At 44.2% G+C, this 24735-nt stretch overlaps 1 protein-coding gene across 2 annotated transcripts in view; it reads left to right on the forward strand.

Annotated features, from left to right (window-relative positions):
* Nucleotides 1-1087: 1087 nt before the first annotated feature.
* BMAL2 (basic helix-loop-helix ARNT like 2) overlaps nt 1088-24735 on the forward strand; it is a 77326-nt gene continuing 53678 nt past the window's right edge. For both annotated transcript variants that reach the window (XM_079774638.1, XM_079774639.1), the window contains exons 1-2: nt 1088-1340; nt 24303-24453. In XM_079774638.1, the coding sequence (XP_079630764.1) occupies nt 1109-1340; nt 24303-24453 (383 nt within the window). In that variant the 5' untranslated portion in view covers nt 1088-1108. The remainder of the gene's footprint in view (nt 1341-24302; nt 24454-24735) is intronic.

Here is a 24735-nt window from a genome sequence, read left to right on the forward strand (position 1 = left end):
CATGCTCAGGTCTCAAAGTAGCCTCCCACTCCCCTACCCCCCCAGCCCCCACACACCCGTTGGAAAAAGTATCTCAAAACAGTGTACTTGTCTGGAAAGCTAGGGTTGAACACGTGCAGGGGACCCTAGACCAGATTTTAAGACTATCTGCCAGGCTCTCTGGAACCTTTCCTTCTGAGCTGCCAGCAGAAGTTGGTATTGGTGGATTTCAGGTAAAGTTCCAAGTCAAAGCTAGGATGGAGATGTGTCAAGAGTGGCTTTGATTAGGATGTGTCGGTGCGTTGTATGAAAGGCAGCACAGTTTTTAGCACTCCCACCTCCAGCAGCACATAATCCCAGTCTCCACTTCAGACTGTGACAGTTTTCTCCCGCCCTGCCATCTTCTGGGGGGAGCGCGCTTGCAGCCCCTTACCCCGGGTCACCCCTACGTAGCTCTGAGGACACGGTCATCAGCAGCCAGTTAAGACGGTAATGAGGAGTCCGGTAAGGCAATGGATAGGTTTAGGCTGGTTGAAGCCAAGCTTTAGTGTGTCCTCCGCGGTTCCTTGCCTCCACCACCTCTGCTAGACACACTGTAACCAAGAAGCAGGTGTAGGGGCCAGTGAGGGGGAGCGAGCCGGCGCTTTCGGCGGAGCATGAAGGGACCCTGGAAGGATCTGGCTTCTGGATTTACCCAGCCGGTTCGGGATCTGAAACGGCCTCCTCGGCCATTACACCCTCGTTTCTGCAGCTAAACCTTCCTTCTTCCCCAGGCAGAAAAGCGCAGGGGACAACCTCCCTCCGCCACACCCTCCCCGCCTCGTCCCCCGCAAGCTCCTGCCCCGCTACCCCCTCCTCCTCCTCGAGCAACGATCCCCATTCATCCTCTGCCTTTCCCCCCAGGGGAACAGCTCCAACCTTCGGCACCCTCAGGCCTTAAAGCGACCGTGCAAACCTGCTTCAAACAGGCGGGTTTTCCGAGGGGCGCCAGGTGCGACCTCGCCCGCCTCGCCGCACTTTGCCTCCAGCCGCGGGGCTGGCGGGGCGGCGCCGCTGTGACTCCGCCCCGCGCCGGGTCCCGCTCCGGCCGAGCCCCGCGGCGCCCGGGCCGGCGGGCGGGCCAGTCCGCATGCTCCGTCGCCCGGCGCGCGGCGGAAACTCGGCGCGGGCTGCGCGCCCGGGGGCTGCGGTGGCGGCGGCCGCGGCACCTGGCGGAGCGCGGGTGCCCGAGTCCCCGTTCCAGGTCGCCGCCCGGGCCGGCGCCGAGCGGGCTCCGGGCTCTCCATGCTGCCAGCCTTGGGGCTGCGGAGCCCGCCCCACGCCTCCTGCGATGGCGGCGGCGGAGGAGGCTGCGGCGAGAGGTGAGGGTGCGGGCCGGCGTCCCCAGGTGGGGGCGCGGCGCCGGACGCGCGGGCTGTGGGTGGGGGGTGGAGGGTGGAGGGTGGGGGCGAGCAGCCGGCGGGGCACCACCCCACCCGGTGGGCGCACTTTGCTGGCAGCTCACTTCGGCCGGGCATTGCCTCCTGCTGGCCTCGGAGCCAAGGTCGTCCCTTGGGGCACAAGTGCGGGGCGGCGCCCCGCGTGCACCCAGGGAGCGGGAGGTGGGGGGTGGCGCCCGCGGCCGTCGCCGGCCTTCGGTCTGCCCGCCGCCGGGCTTCGTCGTCCCGGGCTGGGCGTTTTGGCGATGGTGAGTTGGCGAGGGACCGTCCACCCTGTGACGGCGAGCAGCCGCACCCCGCCGACCACTGGGCGCCCACCCCGCCGTCTGCAGGGGCTGCTGCCGGGACTTGTTCGATTTCATCTTCCTTTCGTAGGAAGTTGTCAGTAGGCTTTGCAGGAGCTCGGGTTCTGCGGGCCGGTCCACGCGGAACTGGGACTATTCACGTCCATTCCCCGCTTCAAACCCGCTCCTCCTCGGGGCGGGCAGCGGAGCGCGTGGGAGCAGGGTCACCGCGTTCCCGCCCCGCCCCGCCTCACGTTGCAGCTTTAGGAAAGCCGTCGGTGGAATGAGTTCTATTCTTCTGTGGAGTTTTTGTGAACCGAGTTGGAAGCGAAGCGGTGCCTTTCTCCTCCTTCCCCTCTGTAGTCTTCACCGGCGACATTGTCTGGTCTCTTCCGTGGGACTGTTCTCAGTTATCGGATGATTAGAAAATACCTGTTATTTAAGACACACGGGAGGCAGAAACACACACACACACACACACACACACACACACACACATAACTAAAGGAAGACCGGCAGAGAGTTCAGGGAAGCAGTTGATTAAACCTCCACTTTCCTTTTGGAATATGGTGATGAGTTTAGGTTCTTCTCCGAAATACAGCAAGGAGGAGTTTTGGAAAATCTAATTCAGTTGTGGGAATTTGGATCAGGGGGAGATTGCCAAAATTCTTTCATTGGAATATTTGAAAGCTTTCTGGATGATAGAAAGATGTGAGTAAGCACCGTTTTGAAAAGCGAATGCAGTTTGTTCAGTTGGGGCTCCCTCTCTGCTCTTGCCTGTGACTGAGTGTCTCCCAGGTTATTTAGTTTCCTCATCTGTAAAATGGGGATAATTATAGTATGTCTTATGGGGTTGTTAGGTTTAAACGAGATATAAATGCATTTAAATACATATAAGTGCTTAGCCCAATACTTGGAAAATAGTAAGTGCTCCATAAATGTTAGCTTAATATAGTTAGATTAATATATAGTTAAAGCTCCAATTTGCTTTGTGAAACTAATGGATTTTATCTAGCCTGTTAAGAAAGTGTTGCCCCTCACAAGTTAAAATTAGCCAAATTGAAAGAATATGTAGGCTTTACTGGAAAAAAAAAAAAAAGAAACGTGAAAATGTACCCAGTAATTCAAAAAGCAGCTTTCACCAGATACGTTTTATGGACAAGTAGTTGGTTGCTATTTATCTGAATACCAAATATGAACTCGGGGAGTGATCACAATTAATTCTTCTTAGGTAAAAGTAGCAACGTTACAGGGAGGGCTGGGAGGGCCAGCATTTTTATTGGGGTCCTATCATGTAGCAGGCATTTATTTCATAAGGAATACCTTCCTTAGTCTCCTAGCAGCCCTGCCATGTTGGTGGCGTTATCTCCATTTCACAGATGAGATGAGGCTGGGCCCTCTCACAACTGAGGTTGGCCCACCGTTACAGAGCCAGAAAGTGTCAAAACTGGAGTTCCAGTCCCTGGCTCCGGCCCACGCTCCTCTCCTTTCTTTCCTGTCTCACTGGGTGGTGCTAACGAGCCCCCGTGTGCTCACTTCCAGACACCCTTTAGCTAAAGAGCGTGAAAAAGGTGTTGCAAGTTCCCCCAGCCCAGGAGGGAAACACGAAACAGGTCTCTATGTCAGAATACAGGGCCACGTTTTCCTTACACACAATCCCTGCAGACCCCTTTTTCCTAGGCAGCTTCACAGGAAGGCCCTCGTTAAAATACAAATCTAAAACTGGCACTGGGGAGGAAACCCTTTTAAGATTGGCCACCAAAAATCAGTTGGTGCTAACGTAATTGCCTGCTCACGTTTTCTGACAGGTTCATGGTAAACACTACGATTAAGCAAGCTGCCAAGCGATGGGGTGTCCTCCTGGTCAATGACTCTGGAATCCGTGGAGGTCTGGAGAAGGCCCTGTTGGAGGAGCAGCACATTTTCCAGACTGAGGTGGTCTGTGGGGCAGTTTCCTTCCCTTCCCATCCCATGGTCTCGCCTGGGATGTTATCAGACCCAGCTCTTTTGAGGTGTCAGTCTGCCCTTCTAGTGGCTTGAATTTATGTGACTCAGAAATTAAAAGTCAGGTTGCGGTCAGCTTTGCATAGGCCGCTATTCCTGGGCTGGATCTTAGGCAGAATGTCAGGCAGGATCGCAGTACTCAAGATAAACCAGGATGGACTAAAAGGGCTTTTCACATGTTTCAGGGGGAGGAAAGAGAGAGGAGGAGAGAGTGCGGGTAGGGGATGGGGAGAAAGGAGTGAAGAGCCAGAGGAGAATGGAGGGGGAGAGAAGAGGTAGGCAATGAGAGTGTAAGAAAGGACCACAGGGAAAGGAGAGGGGTGAGGGGAAGAGGGGTGAGGAGGGAGGCGGGTGAGAGAAGGGAGGGACTGCCACGCTATCAAAGTTTGACTCCAGGAAGAGAAATCAAATTGAATGTTTAAAATATTTAGGGAAAGCTGAAATATTAGTATAGTAAGCACTTTACTGTTTTCCGTGTGGAAAGACTCCCTGGTTCTAAAATGCAAGATCTCTTTCTGTGCTGTGAACAGTGATTATAACATCCTTTCGCAATCTCTCCCTCTACGATGTAATGTTCAGGAAATTGTAAGTCAGGCCACGACGTTTCATTCTGGTAGCCCTCATTTCAACGGTGCCATTTAGCTGAAGACCTCCAGCTTCCATTGTGCGAACTGACTTACTCAGGTGCCTGGAATCGCGGCCATTCGTCCACACCTGCACTGTCATCTGTGAGCCAGGGGCCCTGCAAGAGACCAGTGCACCTGAGACATCTGGGAGCCAGTGATTTCCTGTCCTGGTTTTTGCAAGTCTGCTAACTGGCATGGCAGCCCTTCTCGTACCCCTCACCTTGCCCAGAGCCTCCCTCATTCCTCGTGGCTGGAGGCTTTTGAGAACTTTGAAGACTCTACAATTTAAACTCTTAGTGCACTCCCACAGCCAACCTCCCGCAGCTGGCCAATGGTCCCCCCCTCTCCCCTCCCCTGCCAGCCGGCCAATCTCCCTCGGTCCCCCCCCATTTGTCCCCCCCCCCCCCCCCCCCCCCCCGGCCAGCAGGCCCTAATTGGCTGGGCCCTGATCGGGACTGAGTGAGATGGCCCCGATGGGCCCTGATCACCAGCCAGGCCTAGGGAACCCACCTGTGCATGAATTCATGCACCGGGCCTCTAGTATACTTTATAAAGTGTTCCCCCTGATATTTCCATTACCCACCTGGCACCATGTTTAAAATATTTTTACACTTCTTAAAATGTTTAAATCAGTTTAGTAATATACTAGTAACATCAAAATTCTCATTTGAACATACTTAAGTGTTGGTTGGCATGGTAGGACATCTGTCATTTATCTAAGAAAATTATTGGTATTTAGTGTCTCTAGTCTTTATTCTTGCGGTTTAAGTCTCTAGGTAACATCTTCACAGAGAGATAAAGACAGAGAAGGCTGGAGGAATGGGAAATGTAGAGAGTCAGTCTTCCACTCAACATAGTTTGCATTATTAGATGTTTGTAATAGAGGGCCAAGATTATTGTTGTAAAACAGTAATTTCAAATACATTCAAAATGCTTTACTTACAGTGTTTATTTTCTTAAGCAGGTGAGAAATGTATGTCCTTTATCACACGTTCCGAGCTTACCACAGGGAAGGTGGAGGACCACCCACTGGCTTGCTCCTCCCAAACCGCTCCACTTTATAGGCCTGCACTGGGTTATGGAAGGGGATCTCCTCTCCCTGGATGGTTTAAACTTTGCCATCTTCAGGCTGTTGGCTATCCCTGGAATGCCCCTGCCCTCCCTCCAGACAGGCCTGTAGAAGTCTGTTGTAGTCCTGAAGGCGGGGCTCAGGTGTCACTGTTTTTATCTGCCTATGGAGGAGGAGAAGGAAGGGGGGGGGTGGGGGGGGAGGGGGGGGGAGGAGGAGGAGGGGAGGAGGAGGAGGAGGAGGAAATCTGGTGTAGGAACCTCAATCAGCCTGAACTGTGGAACCAGACCACTGGGAGTGTGATGGCCAGTTTGATTATTTACTAGCTGTATGACCTTGGCCAAATTATTTATCTTCTCCGAGCCTCAATTTCCTTATCTATGAAATGGGGGTAAAAAATAATACCTAACTTAGCCCAGCTGGTGTGGCTCAGTGGTCACGGTTCCAGTCAAGGCACATTGTCTGGGTTTCAGGCTTGATCCCCAGCAGGGGGAGTACAGGAGCAAACTGACCAGTGACTCTCTCTCATCATTGATTTCTCTCTCGCTCTCCCTCTCCCTTCATCTCTGAAATCAATAAAAAATACATTAAAAAATACCTGCCCTAGCTGGTTTGGCTCTGGATAGAGTGTCAGCCTTCAGGTTGAAGGGTCCCCGGGTTTGATTCCAGTCATGGGTGTGTACCTGTGTTGCAGGCTCAATCCACAGTGTCTCTCACATCGATGTTTCTCTCCCCCTCCCTTCCACTCTCTAAAAATCAATGGAAAAATACCCTCAGGTGAGAATTAACAAAAACAAAACAAAACAAAAGTTCCACACTTAATTTAGAGGGTTAAGTGGGAATTAAATGAGATGATTATAAACTAGTGAAACCTGATTTTCAACAAATGATTTTTTTCCTTCTATGAAACCTTTCCAGAACTTTTCCTGCCATGGAAATGATTCTCCCCTTCTATTTTCACACGTGTGTGTGTGTGCGTGCGCGCGCATGCGTGCATGCGAGCATGTGCCTGCCTATTATGATAACACTTATGCCTGCTTGCCACAGTTATTTAGGTGGGTTTCTTCACTTAAACCTTGGGTTGCAGCTTCTTAGATGAGCACAGTTGGTTCCTATTAACTTTATGACCTCCAACTCCTTGCACGTATTTTAAATGACTAATAAAGGTTTGTTGATGTTAAATGAATGATGGCTGGTTTGAAGTGTGGGCAGGGCTGGTTCATAAAGTGTGCATAAAAAGCACACTTACTGCTGTACTAAACACACAGAGATGGAGAAGTGGATAAAGCAAGAAAAGGGTTCAAGAGTTTATAAAATGTACTACGCTGGGTGAAAAGCAGCCAAAATATTTGTATTACAAGATAGAACCTATTAAAATCTATAGTTTAACTTCTGGGAGTTAACTGCTAGGAGCCTCCCCAGCCAGAGTTGGGAGAGATTATATCCAGTTCATGGGGGAGGGACTCCCCGAAGACTTTCAGAGAAGGTGCCAACTTTAGCACCGATGGATAGATAACTCTTGGGGCTGGCAGTGAAGAGAGAGGGCGTCTTTCAGGGCCGAGATTAGGCATGGAAATGGAAAACTGTCAGTGATGGACTTGGAAGAACTGATGTGTTGTTTGGCTCCAGCTGGGAAAAGTGGCAAAGAAGAATTGACCACTGAAGTTGCATCCTCAGTGCTGGGAGGCTTCCCCTCCCACCTCGGTGATGTGGCCCAGTTGACACGGAAGCCTGGATTTTGTTTGCTCTCCAAAAAGACTGATACAAGCATTTTCTTTTTGATCCTTGGTCAGCAGCAGAGCTTTTGCATCACCTTGAAAGGCTAACTGGCATATTTCTAATCAGAAACACACACACACACACACACACACACACACCCAGAGGTCCTGATTCCTGCCAGGTGATTGGCTCTTAAACCATAGCTTTCACTCCAAGTCAGTCTGGACCAATTCTTTCTCTCTTTCATCCTCTTTTCATCCCTGAAAAAGTACTAGTAGCTGCTTATATCTTTAAATTCATTTCACACTCTTTCTTCAGACAAGCATCACAAGTACTATTTCATTTATTCCCATTGCAGTCTGTTGGGAAGCAGGTATCTAGACTTCCAACATCTCATCAACATAATGACCTGTGCGGTTCCTCTGTCCCTGTCACGGGTGTACTCTCTGTGTGGACACCTGCTCCAGGTGAGCCTGCTCTCAGACCCTTCCATGCAGCTCCGTGGGACAAAGCTGGAAGATACTCTCAGCCTTGACTTCCAATACAAACCCTAGTGAAGGTGCACAAACCAAAAGGAATCCAGCGTCCTAATGTGAACCAGCACTCCGGGGAACACCTGTGTGTGATAGCATCAGAAGGTGCCCTTCTTATTTTGATTCTGATACAGAGGATCTCTGGCTTAGAAGTTACTGAAAAGTACCTCTTCATTTTTTTTTTCCCCCCCTTGGGAGAGGAGAATATAAGAAGCTTAGATTATAGTTGAGTCTAGATAGTACCAAAGCCATGCATACTTTACAGAAATACAGATTTTAAAGGATAGATCAGTGGACAGTAGAACTGAAGTTGAACACTTTCTGGAGTAGGTATCAATAGGCGTTTAAATGAATAAAAGATTGTGAAGATTAAGAATTGTTTTGTCATCGATCTGGAGAAAAGTTTGATTGAAATATTGAGCACAGTCTCCAGCTCTACTTTTATTTCTCTTATCAGCGGCCTGGTTGGAGAACTGGATTTCCTTTCTTAGTTACCTGGTACCCAGAGGTCCTGTGCTTACACTGCCATGGTGACAAACACTACTGCCTTCTAGTTAGGCTATCTGGTCTACAGTGAGTCACCCAGGCAACTACACTGACCTAGAAAAGAGAGACCAAACCTAGCTTTCCATGTATCCTGGTGATAGTGGCTTCTTGAGGACAATTCTCCTTTTCTTTTAGTTTTCAACTAGAATTTTGGCTTACCAGATTTTTTTTCGGTAATAAATGTAGCTACCTAGTCTGGGACATGTGGTCATAAGCAAAGCAGCCTGACTTTAGAGCATTGGTTCTCAACCTTTCTAATGCCGCGACCCTTTAATACAGTTCCTCATGTTGTGGTGATCCCCAACCATAAAATTATTATTTATTTTATTTTTTTAAAATACATTTTTATTGACTTTTCACAGAGAGGAAGGGAGAGGGATAGAGAGTTAGAAACATCAATGAGAGAGAAACATCCATCAGCTGCCTCCTGCACACCCCCTACTGGGGATGTGCCCGCAACCAAGGTACATGCCCTTGACTGGAATCGAACCCCGGGACCTTTCAGTCCGCAGGCCGACGCTCTATCCACTGAGCCAAACCGGTTTCGGCCATAAAATTATTTTTGTTGCTACTTCATAACTGCAATTTTGCTACTGTTATGAATCGTAATGTAAATATCTGTGTTTTCCGATGGTCTTAGGCTCTACAGCAGCGGTTCTCAACCTGTGGCTCGCAACCCACAGGTTGAGAACCGCTAGCAGGGTCGCCTAAGACCATCGGAAAACACAGCTATTTACATTACGATTCATAACAGCAGCAAAATTACAGTTATGAAGTAGCAACGAAAATAATTTTATGGTTGGGGGTCACCACAACATGAGGAACTGTATTAAAGGGTCGCGGCATTAGAAAGGTTGGGAACCACTGCTTTAGAGGGATGGTCAAATTCACACCTCACGTTTTAGGAGTCCTCTAGGACACATTATTCATTCGTTTCAAAACACATTTTTATTAGCTACTTGGGAAGAGCCTGAAAATAGCTTTAGATCCTGGTCATTAGTGTAATGATGGCATGCTATGCCTGGATAGTATTAAAGTCATAAATGTCACTTTGGGTTTTATTACCTTAAAAACTTACGTTGTGTTTCAGTTTGTAGAACTCGAACATTTGCCTTGCAGTGTCAGTCTGCCCTCCCATTTTTCTTCTATTGAGAATAATTGCTATTCAGTGAAAAGATAAACACGTATTTTTTATGAACACTGATGAATTTGTTTTTCTCTCAAAGTTAAACAGAAGGTGTCTCATTTTGTTGACACCTTAGCTGTTAGGAACCATTCTATCTTTTATAGGTCCTGTATCGACTTTGGCATATCCACTCATGCCTGATGAATGTTAATCCTGATACTTGCCCACATCGTGTCTTCTGTTTACTCATAACTGGCAAGAATTGTATTGTCCCTGTCAGCAGATGACTGGATCAGAAAACTGTGGTACATCTACACAATGGAATACTATGCTGCCATAAAAAAGAAGGAATTCTCATCATTTGCAGCAACCTGGATGGAATTGGAGAATATTATACTAAGTGAAATAAGCCAGTCAATGAAAGAAAAATACCACATGATCTCACTCATTTATGGATAATAAAGAACATTATAAACTGATGAACAAAAAGATAGATACAGAGACAGTAAAGCAACAAACAGACTTTCAAATTACAGGGGGAAAGTTAGGGAGAGGTGGGGGAGATAAGAAATCAAACGAAGGACTTGTATGCATGCATATAAGCATAAACAATGGACGCAAAACTCGGGGGTGAGGGCATGTATGGGTGTGGGGTGGGGGGGGGGTAATGGTAAGATATGTACACATATAATACCTCAATAAAAAAAAAAAGAATTGTATTGTCCCATGTGTAACATGTGGGTGTAGATCATTCAAAGCTAAATGCGTTTTTGTGCTTTTTGGAAAACCTGATGTTGAAAACACTAAACCCTGTGTTCTTTTTATGCACGAGGATCAATCAGGCCTAGAACAAGTTAGAGACTTTTCTGTTTCGATGTGTGTGCCGCGCCAGCACAGCCAAGGGTTCCGCGAGCCTGAGCGGGGGCGATGAAGGATGGAGAAATGATAGACAAAGAGAAAAAGCTGGGTCTAGGTGGATCTTCTGTGCCCACAGAACAGATCCAGACTGCAAAGCTGGTGCTTTATTTATAGTCAGGGACAAACAAAGTAATCTGCAATGTTGTTGTAAGTTTCACTTATTTTGGCAGCACTTGCTGCCCCTCCCACAGCCCACTAGCTACCCAGGAAAGATCTAGGGAGGAGTCACAAGATCAAGCTTAATTATGCTTACAGGACTGTGCCCTCCAAGCTGGGACTTGTTTGCGACTTTGCCAGTAGGTCAGTCCGAGGCTTAACCTTTTGCACTCGGATGTCGAGTGTGACTTGACATGGTTAGCATTGGTAGCAGGAATTGAGAAAAAAGCAAGCGAGTGCAAAGGGTTAACCCTATAACCGCTCCCTACAGATGTGGGACTGAAATTCTGCTGAACTGTTGCTTCTTGCTTCCGCCTGTCCCTGGATTAGGTTTGTAATGCCTGTGAAATCTTGGCCTTTTGCGGGATAGTCCTCGTCAAGGAAGCATTCTTTAGTTCTGCTATCACTGTGGTTACATTATGCATCATCACTGCTTTCCCATGACTCTGACTTCCTTACAGTCATCCTGGGTGTTTCTCCTTCCCCTTTCCCCACTTCAAAAGCTTAGCTAGGATCATTCTCACCCATTGGTTCTGCTAAATAGTTAGTAATCCTTCACCTTTACTGAGTATTTACAATGAGTTAGGTGTCCAAATACTTTACATGGTATAACTCATCGAATCCCCAGCAACTCTATCAGGTAGATATTATTATTATTTCACATTTCAGGTGAGGAAATTGAGACACGGAGAATTTAAGTACATTGCCTAAGATTGCAGAGTAAGGAGCAGAATCAGGGTTTGAACCCAGGTAGACTGGCCTCCAGAGCTTTTATGCTTTTAATCTTTCGTCAATGCCTGCTAGATGTTCAGATGTGGTGCCATTTCTGTGAAGTGCTGATGTCTACACTTGAACTTCTGTAGGGAGGGAGTGTGGAATACAGGCCTACTTTTGGCTTTCTGAGACTCTGAGCTCTTTCACTTAATGATTGTGTGATCTTGGCATGTCTGTCAGTCGGAGTTCCAACTGGGGGAGCAGAACCTTACATGCCAGGCACTATACCCTTTACACACCTTATTTTATACAACCCTCACAACAACCCTACGCTGGTGGTTTAGCACATGAGGAAACAGGCTCGGGTACGTATGTTAAGAGATTCATTGCGAGGAAATGGCTTATGCAAGTGTGGAGATAGGCTGAGCGGTACTGGAATCTCAGGGCAGGCCTTCTGGAAACCCAGACTGGCACTCTTCAACACAGGCTAAAGTGGCTGTCCACTGGCGGAGTTTCTTCTTCAGGGAAGCCTCTACTCTGTGTATAAGTTTCAATCGACTAACTCAGGCCCACCCACATCTAGGATGTTATCTAGACCAGCGGTCGCCAACTGGTGGTCCGTGGACCACGGGTGGTCCGTGAGGTCCGAAAGGTTGGCGACTGCTGATCTAGATTCTCCCTCATTAAGGTCAACTGATGATGGACTTTAATCACATCTACCAAATACCTTCGCCGCAGCACTTAGATTAGTGTTTGACTGGGTTACTGAGGACTGTAGCTGAGCCACAGCAAAAAGACCATCACAGTTGTTTTTTTTTATTCTCTGAGCCTATTTCCTCATGTGCTAAACCACCACCGTAGGGTTGTTGTGAGGATGGTATAAAATAAGGTGTGTAAAGGGGATAGTGCCTGGCCTGGAGGGATTCAGTAAAAGGTTATTTAATTGGTGGTGGGGAGTCGGGGCCGGAGGGGTAGCACAGCAGCAATGGCCATGGTCTCACCCACAGTAATGACTTCACCCCTGTTGTTGCCACTCTCCGTCCTGGTCATTCTGGTTTGCTGAGGCGGTTGGCTTCTTAACTGGTATTCCTGCCTAAAATCTCTTCTCATCCATCTTCAATTTTTCCCCTCAAGGCTGTAATGAAGGCTTAAAATACCTCACTACTCTCCAACTTTGAAAAAACGTCTTACTTAAATTGAGGCACACAGTGTTTATAGCTTTCCTCATTATATCAGAGCAATACTACAACTCCCTCTCCAAACAGTACCCACGCCCCCTCGCTTGCTAAATGCTAGTGGGAGCGCTGCCTTCTCCAGTTGCATTGATAAAACAAAACAAAACAAAACAAAAAAACACACAGCTATCTTTTTAGGGTTTTCTCCAAATAGGGATTTTTATCTTCCAGAGCAAAACTAGTTTGTTTGTTTTTTCCAAATCCAAACAGATATTTAAAAGGAAATACCTAGTTATAATTGAATCAAATAATAAATAAGAAAACAGCCAAGAAAATCTTTCCCTTTCCCACTCCATCAGATGAGAAACCATGTGTGCATACATGAATGAACTTAGGAACTGTTCTAATCTCTAGGAATATCCTCTTTGGCATTAACTGTTACACAGGCATGTGAATGGACCACGTAACCTCGACACTTCAACATTTTGTACTAGATTTTATTCACTGATGTGCGTAATTGATACAATTTCCCAGTAATTGTGTTCTTCCCGTCCACTTCATTGCACCACCAGCAGTGCTCACGCCTTGAGTAAAACCTGGAACTCCAGGATCCACAGGAGGATCTATTAGATTTTAAGTCTCATGTAGGAGCAGTCTCTGTGGTCGCTGTCGTATTCCCAGCCCCTGTGGCAGTGTCTGCTTCGTAGTAACCTGAAGAACATGTACTGGTGATGTGCAGGACATTATGGGACCACAGTTGACAAGTTTCACTCACCGGGTGACTATCTAAATGTGGGAATAGACTGGCTCTTTTCCTACCATCTCCTTTCTACCTAGTTGTGCTGCAAACTGGAGAACTGTTTTTTTGAGTTCATTCTAAAGTTTCCAAGTCATAAACTTCCTGCTTGTCTGTGTTCAGCTTCTCCCATTGACACCTATACCATTGGTTTCGTGTTCCATCCCGACGCCATGCCCTCAAGAGCAGATAGGGAGAGCCTTATACATACGGTGCAGAAGACCGGGGCACCTGCTCATTGTCAGGCCATTGCTGGTACATAGTCTGGTGGGAGTGATATAAGCAAATCCTCATCTTACCTCACACATGCTCTGAGATATATGTGGTTTTGCACTGAGCACGCCTGGGGAATACCGGGCCCCTCCTTACTTAGCGGGAAGAATGTGTCATACAGGTAACCAGATCCCTTCTGGCTCATTGTAAGCCATGAGGCCCAGTGGCCATGCTGCAGGGAGCACAGCTTAATCCCCAAGGCTCTCTGACACCCTGGCATTGTCTGCAGCCTTGCCACCTTCTCAGTGTTCCTATGTGCTGAGTGTTCGAGTCCATTCTCACCATTCTTGTCTCATCCCCGGTGTCAACCTTTTGCTTTCCTCTGTAACTCCTACTTGGGTTCTCACTTTGCCTCCATATTGTTTGGTCACAGTGAGTAACTTCCCTGCTGTTTCTTTCCTTGGCTTTTTGTTTGTTCAACGTGCCAGAGCAAGACATTTGATTTGAAAATGTACATGTCATGCTGGTCACTTTTCCAGATGGCATATTTTGAGGAGACGTAGTCTGTTAGATATAATGCGAATGCAAAAGGATGCTGAGAGGGTGACGCAGAAGGAGATTAAACTTAAAAAAAAAAGGCAAGCACCTATGTACAAAAAAAATTGCACATGTATGAAATGCTAAAGACGGGGCTTAACACCAGCCTATAGGAAAGACAGATTTGGGTTTCATCGGGAAGAGACTGTATGGGAGTCAAGAGACTGCCCCAGTAGTCCCTCTTCCTGATAAAGGGCAAATACCCTAATCAGCTGTCTTGGAAAGCGAGGGAGTTATATTAGACCATTTATGATGTCAGTTACAGTTCTAAAATTATATAAACAAATGATTCAACAGTGTAAAGGCCCAATGTATAAAGTAAAAGCTAATTCAGTCTTACAGCCGTACAGACAATGGACATATCATCAAAACATTATCAGTAGAAGTTCTCCTCTCCTCTCTGTGGACTAGACAACTCTTGGATGCTATAGTCCAATCACACCACACAGCAAAGGATTTTTAGCCAACATATAGCCGAAAGAGAGCAACCAGATAGCGACAAAGCATCGTATGGGTAAAATTCGAAAGAATTACATGGCTTGGTTTAGGACAGTGGTCGGCAAACTCATTAGTCAACAGAGCCAAATACCAAATTTCTTTTGAGAGCCAAAATTTTTAAACTTAAACTTCTTCTAACGCCACTTCTTCAAAATAGACTCGCCCAGGCCGTGGTATTTTGTGGAAGAGCCACACTCAAGGGGCCCAAAGAGCCACATGTGGCTTGCAAACCACAGTTTGCCGACCACGGGTTTAGGAGAAAGTAATTTAGGACAAAAATGTGGGATATTATGGTTGTCAAAGCTCGAGGAATTATATACTATATATACATGAGAAGGTAAAACTTCTTTGGAAAAAGTCCAGGTTTACAGATCAAATTTTTTATCAGGAGATGCATTTTCTGACACCCAACTGATATGTTTTCATTGATTCAACAACTAGATGTCATTTTTAATGACGACATAGGATTTTACTGAATGCTTTTGTTTTGCCTTCTGTTCACAGTGTTCTTTTAGCCTGAAATACCATAGTCATGTAAAAAATGCCTTTAAATGTTATTCCTTCCCCCTAATTGTCTTTTCCTCTGTGTTCTTGCAGCATAAACTTGTTACCTCCCTATAGGTCTAAGTTCATTCTGTATTTGGTTTATATGTCTTTATACTTACATATGCATAAACCATATAGTACAGGATTATAAGCTTCTTGAAAACAAGTACTAGATTGTAATCTTTTAAAACATATTCTTTACCTAGATTAGGCTCTTAATAAATACTGTGAAATAATAGGATATTTTTCATCTCAGCTGAGGAAAAGCTTTTTTATAACTTGTGTATAGTACTATTTGCAGAAAGTATTTTCTTTTTTTTTGAGTAGTGCCAAGTAATACTTTATTTCTATCTCGTATGTGACTAAGCATCTTAAAGCACTGTGCCAGTGGAAGGAAACAATGTTTGGTTTCCATTATAATGCATTAACACAGACCTCTGAAACAATTACTGCTTGTCCTTCTGGAAAGCTAATTTAGACTGCCAAATCCTATGTCACACAGTGCCCTTTTCCCCAACAGATAATCAGGTGAATCTTTTCTTCTATGGGAGAAAAACAGTAAAAATGAAGTAATGGTAGGAAGTGGGCCTCTTTGTTGTGAAATGGATACAGTAGGACATTGCATATTCCTTATTGTAGAATTTCACCTTCCCAGCAGCCCAGGAAGGTGAATCTGGAAGTTTCGATTTCATCCCTCTTTCAGACTCTCTTTTGAATGTCCAGGGTAACGAAATGAAATGCCATTCATCCTTTCGACAAACTAAACACGTACTTTGTGTCAGGCACTGTGCTAAGATCCGGGGATAAAAGATAACATGGCCCTCAAAGCTCTCTGATACGTGAATTTGCAGCCTATTGAGCAGCTCATAAATCTCCCCTCTGCCTCTTTTCTGGTTGATTCCATGAGCTGAACGCCATTTGGAATTTTGAAGATCAGGATCTTAATGAAGTAATAAAAAGTACCAGGAACAGTACAAATGAAGGCTCTGAGAAGGACAGCATCACTTCTGTGATATTCTTGACAAACATGCTTAACCTGAATTTAGTCATGAGGGAACATCTGACAAACACACTGGAGGATATTCAAAAATCTCCAAGACAAAGGAAAAGGAAGGCTGAGGAACTGTTACAGTTTAATGGAAACCGAGGGCACATAACAGATACTAAATGTATCGTGTGATCCTGGATTGGTTCCTGGACCAGCAAAAAGACGTTAGGGGGCAATTGGAACAATTTGAATAAGGTCTGTAAGTTAGATAGTAATACTAGAGGGTGGGGCAAAAGTAGGTTTACAGTTGATTGGATAGAAAATAACACCACAATTAATAAATAATACAGGAATAAACTGTGTTTCACAGCTGTAAACCTACTTTTGCCCCACCCTGTGTATTGGCATTGATTTCCTGGCCTTGATAATTACACTGGGGCTTAAGTAAGACATTACCATTTGGGGAATCTGATTGAAGGGTATATGGGAATTCTTTGCAGCATTTTTGCAAGTCTGAATTTATTTCAAAATTCAAAAAAGAGTTTAACTCTTTTCAATTTAAAATATTGAAAGGTGTTTAACTCAATGTCTCATCAACAATGCACTCTTTTCTGCTGGACTAGTTACCTAACATCACTAAACTTTCGATTTTCAAACACATTTCAAATATTTTATTTGATTCCCAACACAAACTAATGGGGTTTTGAAGAAATTACTTCCATCTTAAAGAAACAGTCTTGGTTGTGTTAAATGACTTGTCCAAAAAAAAAAAAAACAACAACAACCAAAAACAAATAAACAAACAAAAAAACACAACAATATGCAGTAGATAGACCATACCAAAAGGATTTTCTGGGCATGGACTCTTAGAAGTTAAGAAGCAAAGGCCACTTTCATATTTTAAAGAAGTAACTTAAATGTTTATGTTGAACAAGTTGTTTTTAACAAAATGTTACTCGGAGGATAATTGAAATTTTATGTAAACTTTAAAATTATAGCTCACTACTGGCAATGAAAGAAGGTAATGGGAGAAAAGTTTTTAAGTTGTATGAAAAGTATTTTTTCCATCCTGCCATTGCATTTCCGTGAATGTGTGTGCGCATGTGTTTTTGTATGTGTATATTCTCTTTCAAACACAATGTCAAATTCTAAATTTGAACTCCTTTGTAATTGTGAACCTCAATCAAGTAGCTACTTGGTCTCCCCTATTCTGACTGCCAAACAGCTGCTTATTTCCCACAATTTATTTCCATCTTTGAGGAGTTGATACTAAATAGTAGATCTTTAAAATATTGTTAGGTCGATTACTATCACCAGAGAGATGCACATCCAGTGAATCAAGATTTGATGGTAATCTCACCTATCCTATCTAATAAAAAAGTAATATGCAAATCAACCATCACTCTGTTACACCCACAAGCCACACCCACTAGCCAATCAGGAGCGAGTATGCAAATTAACCCAACCAAGATGGCTGCGGCCAAAGAGAGCAGGAGGGAGGCTTGGGTTTCCCCGGCGATGGAGGAAGCCAAGCTTTCCGCACACCTTGGCTGGCCCAGGCCTCCAGTCCAGGCTACAAAGTTTCAATTGTAGAAGATAAATAAATCCCAGATACCAGGGCCTCCACTTGGGTCGCGGGGGGGGGGGGGGGGGGCGTGGCTGGCCTGCAAACCACCACAGGCCCCTCACCCAGGCCACCACATGCCCCAAGGGAACCCTCACCCTGATCTGGGACACCCTTCAGGGCAAACCAGCTGGCCCTCCCCCAGGCACCAGGCCTCTATCCTATCTAATAAAAGACTAATATGCAGATTGACCATTGCTCCAACTCACAAGATGGCTGCCCCCATGTGGTCAAAGATCCTGCCCCCATGTGGACACAAGATGGCCACCACAAGATGGCCAGCAGGGGAGGGCAGTTGGGAGGGACCAGACCTGCAAGGGTGGGCAGTTAGGGGTGACCAGGCCAGCAGAGGAGGGAAGTTGGGGGTGACCAGGCCTGCAGGGAAGGGCAGTTAGGGGTGACCAGGCCTGTAGGGGAGGGTAGTTAGGGGTGACCAGTCCTGCAGGGGAGGGCAGTTAGGGGCAAACAGACTGGCAGGGGAGCAGTTAGGCATCAATCAGGCTGGCAGGGGAGTGGTTAGGGGGTGATCAGGCTGGCAGGCAGAAGCGGTTAGGGGCAATCAGGACCGCAGGCAGGCGAGCAGTTGGGAGCCAGCAGTCCTGGATAGTGAGAGGGATGTCCGACTGCCCTCGAGGGGTCCCAGATTGGAGAGGGTGCAGGCTGGGCTGAGGGACAACCTCCCTCCTTGTGCACGAATTTCGTGCACCAGGCCTCTAGTGTGTGTGTGTGTGTGTGTATATATATATATATATATATATATATATATATATATATGTATGTATGTATATATGTATGTGTGTATGTGTATGTATGTGTGTGTGTGTGTGTGTGTGTGTGTGTGTGTATATATATATATATATATATATATATATATATATATATATATATATATAAAGCCAGCGACTGGAACACTGTAACAACCAGAATGACTGGTCACTATGATGCCCACTGCAGCCAGTGAACTGGCCCCATCAGGGAGCCGACCCCCCACGGCCTTCCCCCAAGCCAGCCCTGCCCCCGATAAGCCCGCAGCCCCTCCCCCAGGCTGGCCCCACCCCTGCTCCCCCCCAATAGGGGGCGGGGCCGGCCAGCCAACCTCCTGCAGCCCCGCCCCTGATGGGCCCCCACCACCCCAATCAGCCTGTAGCCCCTCTTCCCACCCGGCCCCACCCCAGATCCAACCCTCCACCCCGATCAGGGGCAGGGCCAGCTGGCTAACCACCCATGGCCCCTCCCCCAGGCCACTGGCCCCCAATTGGCCCCCCCATCCCATTTGGGGGCGGGGCCAGCTGGCCCACCACCCACAGCCCCTCCCCCCAGCCGGCCCGGCCCTGATCAGGCCCTGATTGGGGCGGGCTGGCCGGCCAACCTCCCACCATCTCCTCCTCCTGACAGGCCCAGCCCCGATCTGCCCCGATTGGGGCGGGGCCAACTGGACCCCACCTGTGCACAAATTCGTGCACTGGCCTCTCGTTTAAAATAAAACCACAGACTTCCTTTGTGAAACAGTATCTTTGTTCAGTCTAAATTCGGAGTTGTTTTACTGAGTGTTAAATAACATGTATTACCTTCATCATTGAGAAGTGACCCAATTTGGTGAGGAAAAACAGTATCAAACTATGAAATTACAACCTCCAAAATGAGTTATATAAAAGCAGAGCTGAATTTCAGTTTCTAACACACAGTCTCATCTTCTAAATAAGTATATGTGGAGACTGAAAGTAAAGTAAACTGTAAAAAAAATTAAATCTTTGTACACCTGAAACTAATATAATGTTATATCCCAATTTTACCTAAAAAAAAAAAAAAAAAGAAAAGAAAAAAGAGATCTTTACTCTTTAAATTAGGAATCACCTTCTAACAAATAAAAATCCACTCCATGAAGGTTGGATTGTTTCCAAAGAACAGGTCCTTTCATCCAGAACTAATTGGTCCCACTAAACCCATATTTCCCCTATGTTTACAGAAAACACTCTGTTTTGAATATGCTTTTACTGATGTAACCAGACTTCACAGAACAAAGCTAGTTATGGGGCAGTACTTCACCCATTAGGGAACATAAAGACCCTTAGAGCTTCAGATTTTGGTTTTGTGAAAAGAAGAATATTATTGTTTGTTTACAGATAGTCCATTTCTTATTTTAAAGGTTAATAAGGAAGTAAGATTGAAACTTGTGAAGATCATGCCCCCTAAAATGAGAGGCAAAAAACAAAATATTTTATTTCTATTTTGAACTCCGTGGGCGAAAGTGTGTCCTTGCATGAATGTGTGTTCAAGGGTGGAGGGATGGGAGAGATCTGATATTTTATATGCTAGAGTGTGCTATGGTTCAGTGTTAGTGAATTTTTCCTATTGATTGGCTATCAATAAGAAATTCCCATTTTTCTGTGGAGATAGATGGTGTTCTGCCATTCAAACTCTATTAGATAGAATGAAGTCTAGGAGTTGAAACCATAATTAATGTCATGTGGTATTTGGTGATTGCAAATAGGTTCCATTTAGAAGTTTTGGGATATCATTATTTAATAGAAACTTAATTTTCAAGTGGCCAACAATCATTGGCCAACCATTATTCTTCCCAACAACTATCCAAGAATTCACAGCCAGGCTAAGAAGTAGAACATGAATTCCTTATAAATTCCCTATGTGTGTCTCACTGATCAAATTTCTTCTCCCAAAATAAATTCTGATTTTTTGTGTTAACTGTTCCCTTGCTTTTCTGTAAAGTGTAGCAATCTCTTTAGATATTGCTTTAAAAAGTATTGATTAGTTTTACCAATTTAACTTAAAAATTTTTAAAAACATGTTGTGTTTTTGGCTGTGACTCTTACTCCCTAGCATTATTTTGGGATTCATCAGTGTTAATATCAGTACTTCATTCATTTTTATTGCTTAGTATTCTGTTCAGTGAATAAACAATTCATCCATCTGTTGATGAAAATTAATTTCCAGTTTTCTCAGGTTTTAATTTCTATTGTTCAGTTACAAGCAGTGCTGTTAATACATTTCTTGTACCTGTCTCTTAAGATATATTAAGAATTTCTCCAAGTACCTAGCAGTGGAATGCTGAAAAATGTTGTGTGCATGTGTTCACCCTTCTTAGGAAATGCAAAAATAGGTTTCCAAAGTGGTGGTAGCAATTTACAGTCCCACCGGCATAGCATGATTTTCCCATTCCTCCACATCCTCACATTTGGTGTCAACACTCTTCAATTGTAGCCATCGATTGGTTGGATATGTAGTAGTACCACTATAACTGGATCTTCCTGAATTAGTAATGAGATTGGAGATATTTTCATTTGTGTATTGATAGTTGGAATTTCTTTTTTGAAGTGCCCGTTAAAATCTTTTATTCACTTTTCTATTGGGTTGTTGGTCATATTAGAGTAAAGGCGTTATGTGCTCTAGATATTAGCTCTTTGTTGTTTACATGTATAGCAAAATATATCAAAATATATGACTTGTAGTTTCATTCTCTTTATGTTGCCTTTTGATCAACATTTACTAATATTAAACTAGATGTGCATTCCTGGGATAAAGCTATCTTGGTCATGATGGGTTATTCTTCTTATATATTTACTAGCGTTCCCGTTGCAGGAAAAATCCTGCAATAGGGTTTCCTGCTGCACTCTACCCCGCCCCGCCTCCGCTCCTCCCTTGTCTCCCGGCCCGCCTTCTCCGCCAGCCTGCCCCGCCTCCGCTCCTTCCTTCTCCCCCAGCCCCGCCTCTGCTCCTCCCTTCTCCTCCCCCCCAGCTTGCTTGCTTCTCTGCAGCTTTGCTCCCTTCAGCATCTCTTGGCTTCTTTCTATGCTGTCTTGATATGCAAATTAGCCGCCATCTTTGTTGTGGGTAATTTGCATACTCGTCCTGATTGGTTGGTGGGCGTGCTTTGGTTTGTGGGCGTGGCGAAGGTGCGGTCAATTTGCATATTTGTCTATTATAAGGTAGGATGAATTTTGTTTGCTGATATTTTGTTAAGATTTTTGTATCTGTTCATGAATGAGATAGGTTTTAATATCAAAATTATATAAGCTTTGTAAAAAAGAGTGTTGGGGGTTAGGAGGGGAGATTAAGAGAGGAAAGAGAGAGACACATCGATTTGTTGTTCCATTTATCGATGCATTCATTGGTTGTGTCTTGTATATGCCCTGACTGGGGATCGAACCCACAACCTTGGCTATTGGGATGATGCTCTAACCCAGTGGTCGGCAAACTCATTAGTCAACAGAGCCAAATATCAACAGCACAACGATTGAAATTTCTTTTGAGAGCCACATTTTTTAAACTTAAACTTCTTCTAACGCCACTTCTTCCAAATAGACTCGCCCAGGCCGTGGTATTTTGTGGAAGAGCCACACTCCAGTGGCCAAAGAGCCGCATGTGTCTCGTGAGCTGCAGTTTGTCGACCACGGCTCTAACCAACTGAGCTACCAGGCCAGAGCAAGTTTTTATTTCTTTTTGCTTCTGTTTTGTTAGTTAAAATTCTCTGGCAATTTTTTCATTATTTTCAAATCTTTAGAATAATGTAGTTCATGAGATTTTATTTTCTTTCAAATCTCTAGGTCATCTAAAATTATGACTCCATGCTTATTTCTGTTTTTATTTGTTTATACCCTCATTTTCTCTTGAAAAATCTTGCCATAGGGTTATTAGATTTTCCTATCTTTGGAAGAATACGTTTAGCTTTTTTGACCTATACTTGCTTGTATTTCTATTTATTTCTGTTGTTACTTTAATGATTTCCTTTCTTCTAGTTCTTTGAATTTAACTTACTAATCTATTTCTAATTTCTTACGTTATTAGCTCATTACATTTTAGCCTTTCTTTTTTAAAAAAACATTTAGGGTTAAAATTTCCCTCTAAATAGTGCTTTCACTGTCTCTACACATTTTCATGTATGATTTTTTATTATTTAGTTCAAAATATTTTATAATTTTACATGGAATTCTTCCTTGTCCCAAGACTTAATTATGTATTTCTTAATTCCCTAAGATATAAGTTTTTTTCTACTTATTACTGCTATCTAATAATTACACTGTAGTCAGAAAATGTTTTATGTATAATATCAATCTTTTGAAATTGTTGAGATTTACTTTGTTTTGGTCCAGTATATTCTCAATTTTTATAAATGCTTCATGGGTACTCTAAAACAACACGGGATTTGGAATGGCCTCTATATGTTTATTATATCAAGCTTGTTCATTGTGTGGATTAGATCTTTTATGTCATTATTCCTGAATGCTCAAACTATCAGTTACTGATAGAGATATATTAAAACTCTCGCACCCTAGCCGGTTTGGCTCAGTGGATAGAGCGTAGGCCTGCAGACTGAAGGGTCCCAGGTTCGATTCCGGCCAAGGGCACATGCCTGGGTTGTGGGCTCGATCCCCAATAGGGGGCGTGCAGGAGGCAGCCGATCAATGATTCTCTCTCATCATTGATGTTTCTATCTCTTTACCCCTCTCCCTTCCTCTCTGAAATCAATAAAGAAATATATTAAAAAACACACAAAAACTCTCCCACTGTTATAGATTGATTACACTCTTGTAAAATATTGCTTATATGTTTTCAACATATAATTCAGGATACAAATGAGTTTAAACTTGTTATATGCATGTTAATATGTGAAGGAGGCTCACATTTGGGCTATAGATTATTTTTAGTTACTGATTCTGATTTTTATATTTCATAAAACATGTAAGAAACCACACTTTAGACAAAAACACACTTTAGACAAAAAGGGTTTTACTGTCATATTTATTAATTCAGGGTTTAAAATATTCTTGTCCTTTGACCTTGTCAAGTCATTTCTGGGATGCTTTTCAAAAGAAATAACCAGTAGATAAAAAGCTTTATGTATCACAATACATATTTGTGATGGTGAAAAATAAAAAACACATTCTAACAGCAGCAGAGTAGTTAAAAGCTATGACACATCTACATGATGGTGTATTATGCAGCCATTAGAATAATTTTATAAAGAATTTATAATAACACTGTAAAGTTATCACAATGATGTATAAATAAAACAGTATACACGATGCTTTCAATTACTTTAATGATAACTATAGGGATATTCTAAAAGGAAATCTCTAAATAGTAACATTGGTTTGTGAAATTTGGTATTCCCCCTTTCTACTTTCTTTGTGTTTTCCATGTTTTCTTCAATATTCATTTTTTTAACAATTAGATTGAGAAAATAAATTTAAAAGTATGGACTAACAAATACATTTCTAATGTTTACATGTACACAATTATTCTATGTTATGTTGTTTAGTTGATATTATTAAGACAGAAAAACCATTTAAAATGTGTGATATGGATATATATAAAGTAAAAGTTAATGTTTAAAATTAGGTATCTTATTGTGCTTTTATCTTTTTATATCTTACTAGAGGCCGGTGCACGAAATTTGTGCATGGGGGGGGCGGTCTCTCAGCCTGGCCTGCACCCTCTTGCAGTCTGGGAGCCCTCGGGGGATGTCTGGGGGGAGCGGGCCTAAGTCCTCAGTTGGACATCCTTAGTGCTGCCACAGAGGTGGGAGAGGCTCCCACCACCACCACTGCGCTCACCAGCCGTGAGTCCGGCTTCTGGCTGAGTGGCACTCCCCCTGTGGGAGCACACTAACCACCAGGGGGCAGCCCCCTGGTGGTCAGTGCTCATCATAGCGACCGGCCGTTCTGCTGTTCAGTCTATTTGCATATTAGCCTTTTATTATATAGGATTGTGCTTTATCTTTTTACCTCTCATAGGTAAAGTATGGATAGAAGACAACCAGTTCATTGCTCCAGTGGTTTCCAATCATATGAGCACATGGGCAAAACCAATAGCTGTTGGATTCTTCAGCCCACACATGAGCGAGTTCCCAAGAAAACGAAAAGGAAATGATTTGGATCTATCCCAGTAAGTGAATTTGTTCCTTTAACCCCATAAAATCTTTGATTCTAGGGACAAAAAGAACAAGATTACTTTTTAAATCATTAATTTTATTTATTAGATGTGGTAGCATTTGGATAGGGGCAATTATTTATCCATCCAACTGCCACCTCTGTCATTGACTGACCTGGCACTTTTCAGTCCAGATCTGAAAGTTATTAGATATCCAGGAGGGTCAAGTGGAGTCTGGAAGACATAACAACCTAAGGTTAATTTGTTTAATGTTTATGGTCACAGCGAGAGACTTGT

The sequence above is a fragment of the Cnephaeus nilssonii genome, assembly GCF_951640355.1.
Source record: "Cnephaeus nilssonii genome assembly, chromosome: 6".
NCBI lineage: Eukaryota > Metazoa > Chordata > Mammalia > Chiroptera > Vespertilionidae > Cnephaeus > Cnephaeus nilssonii.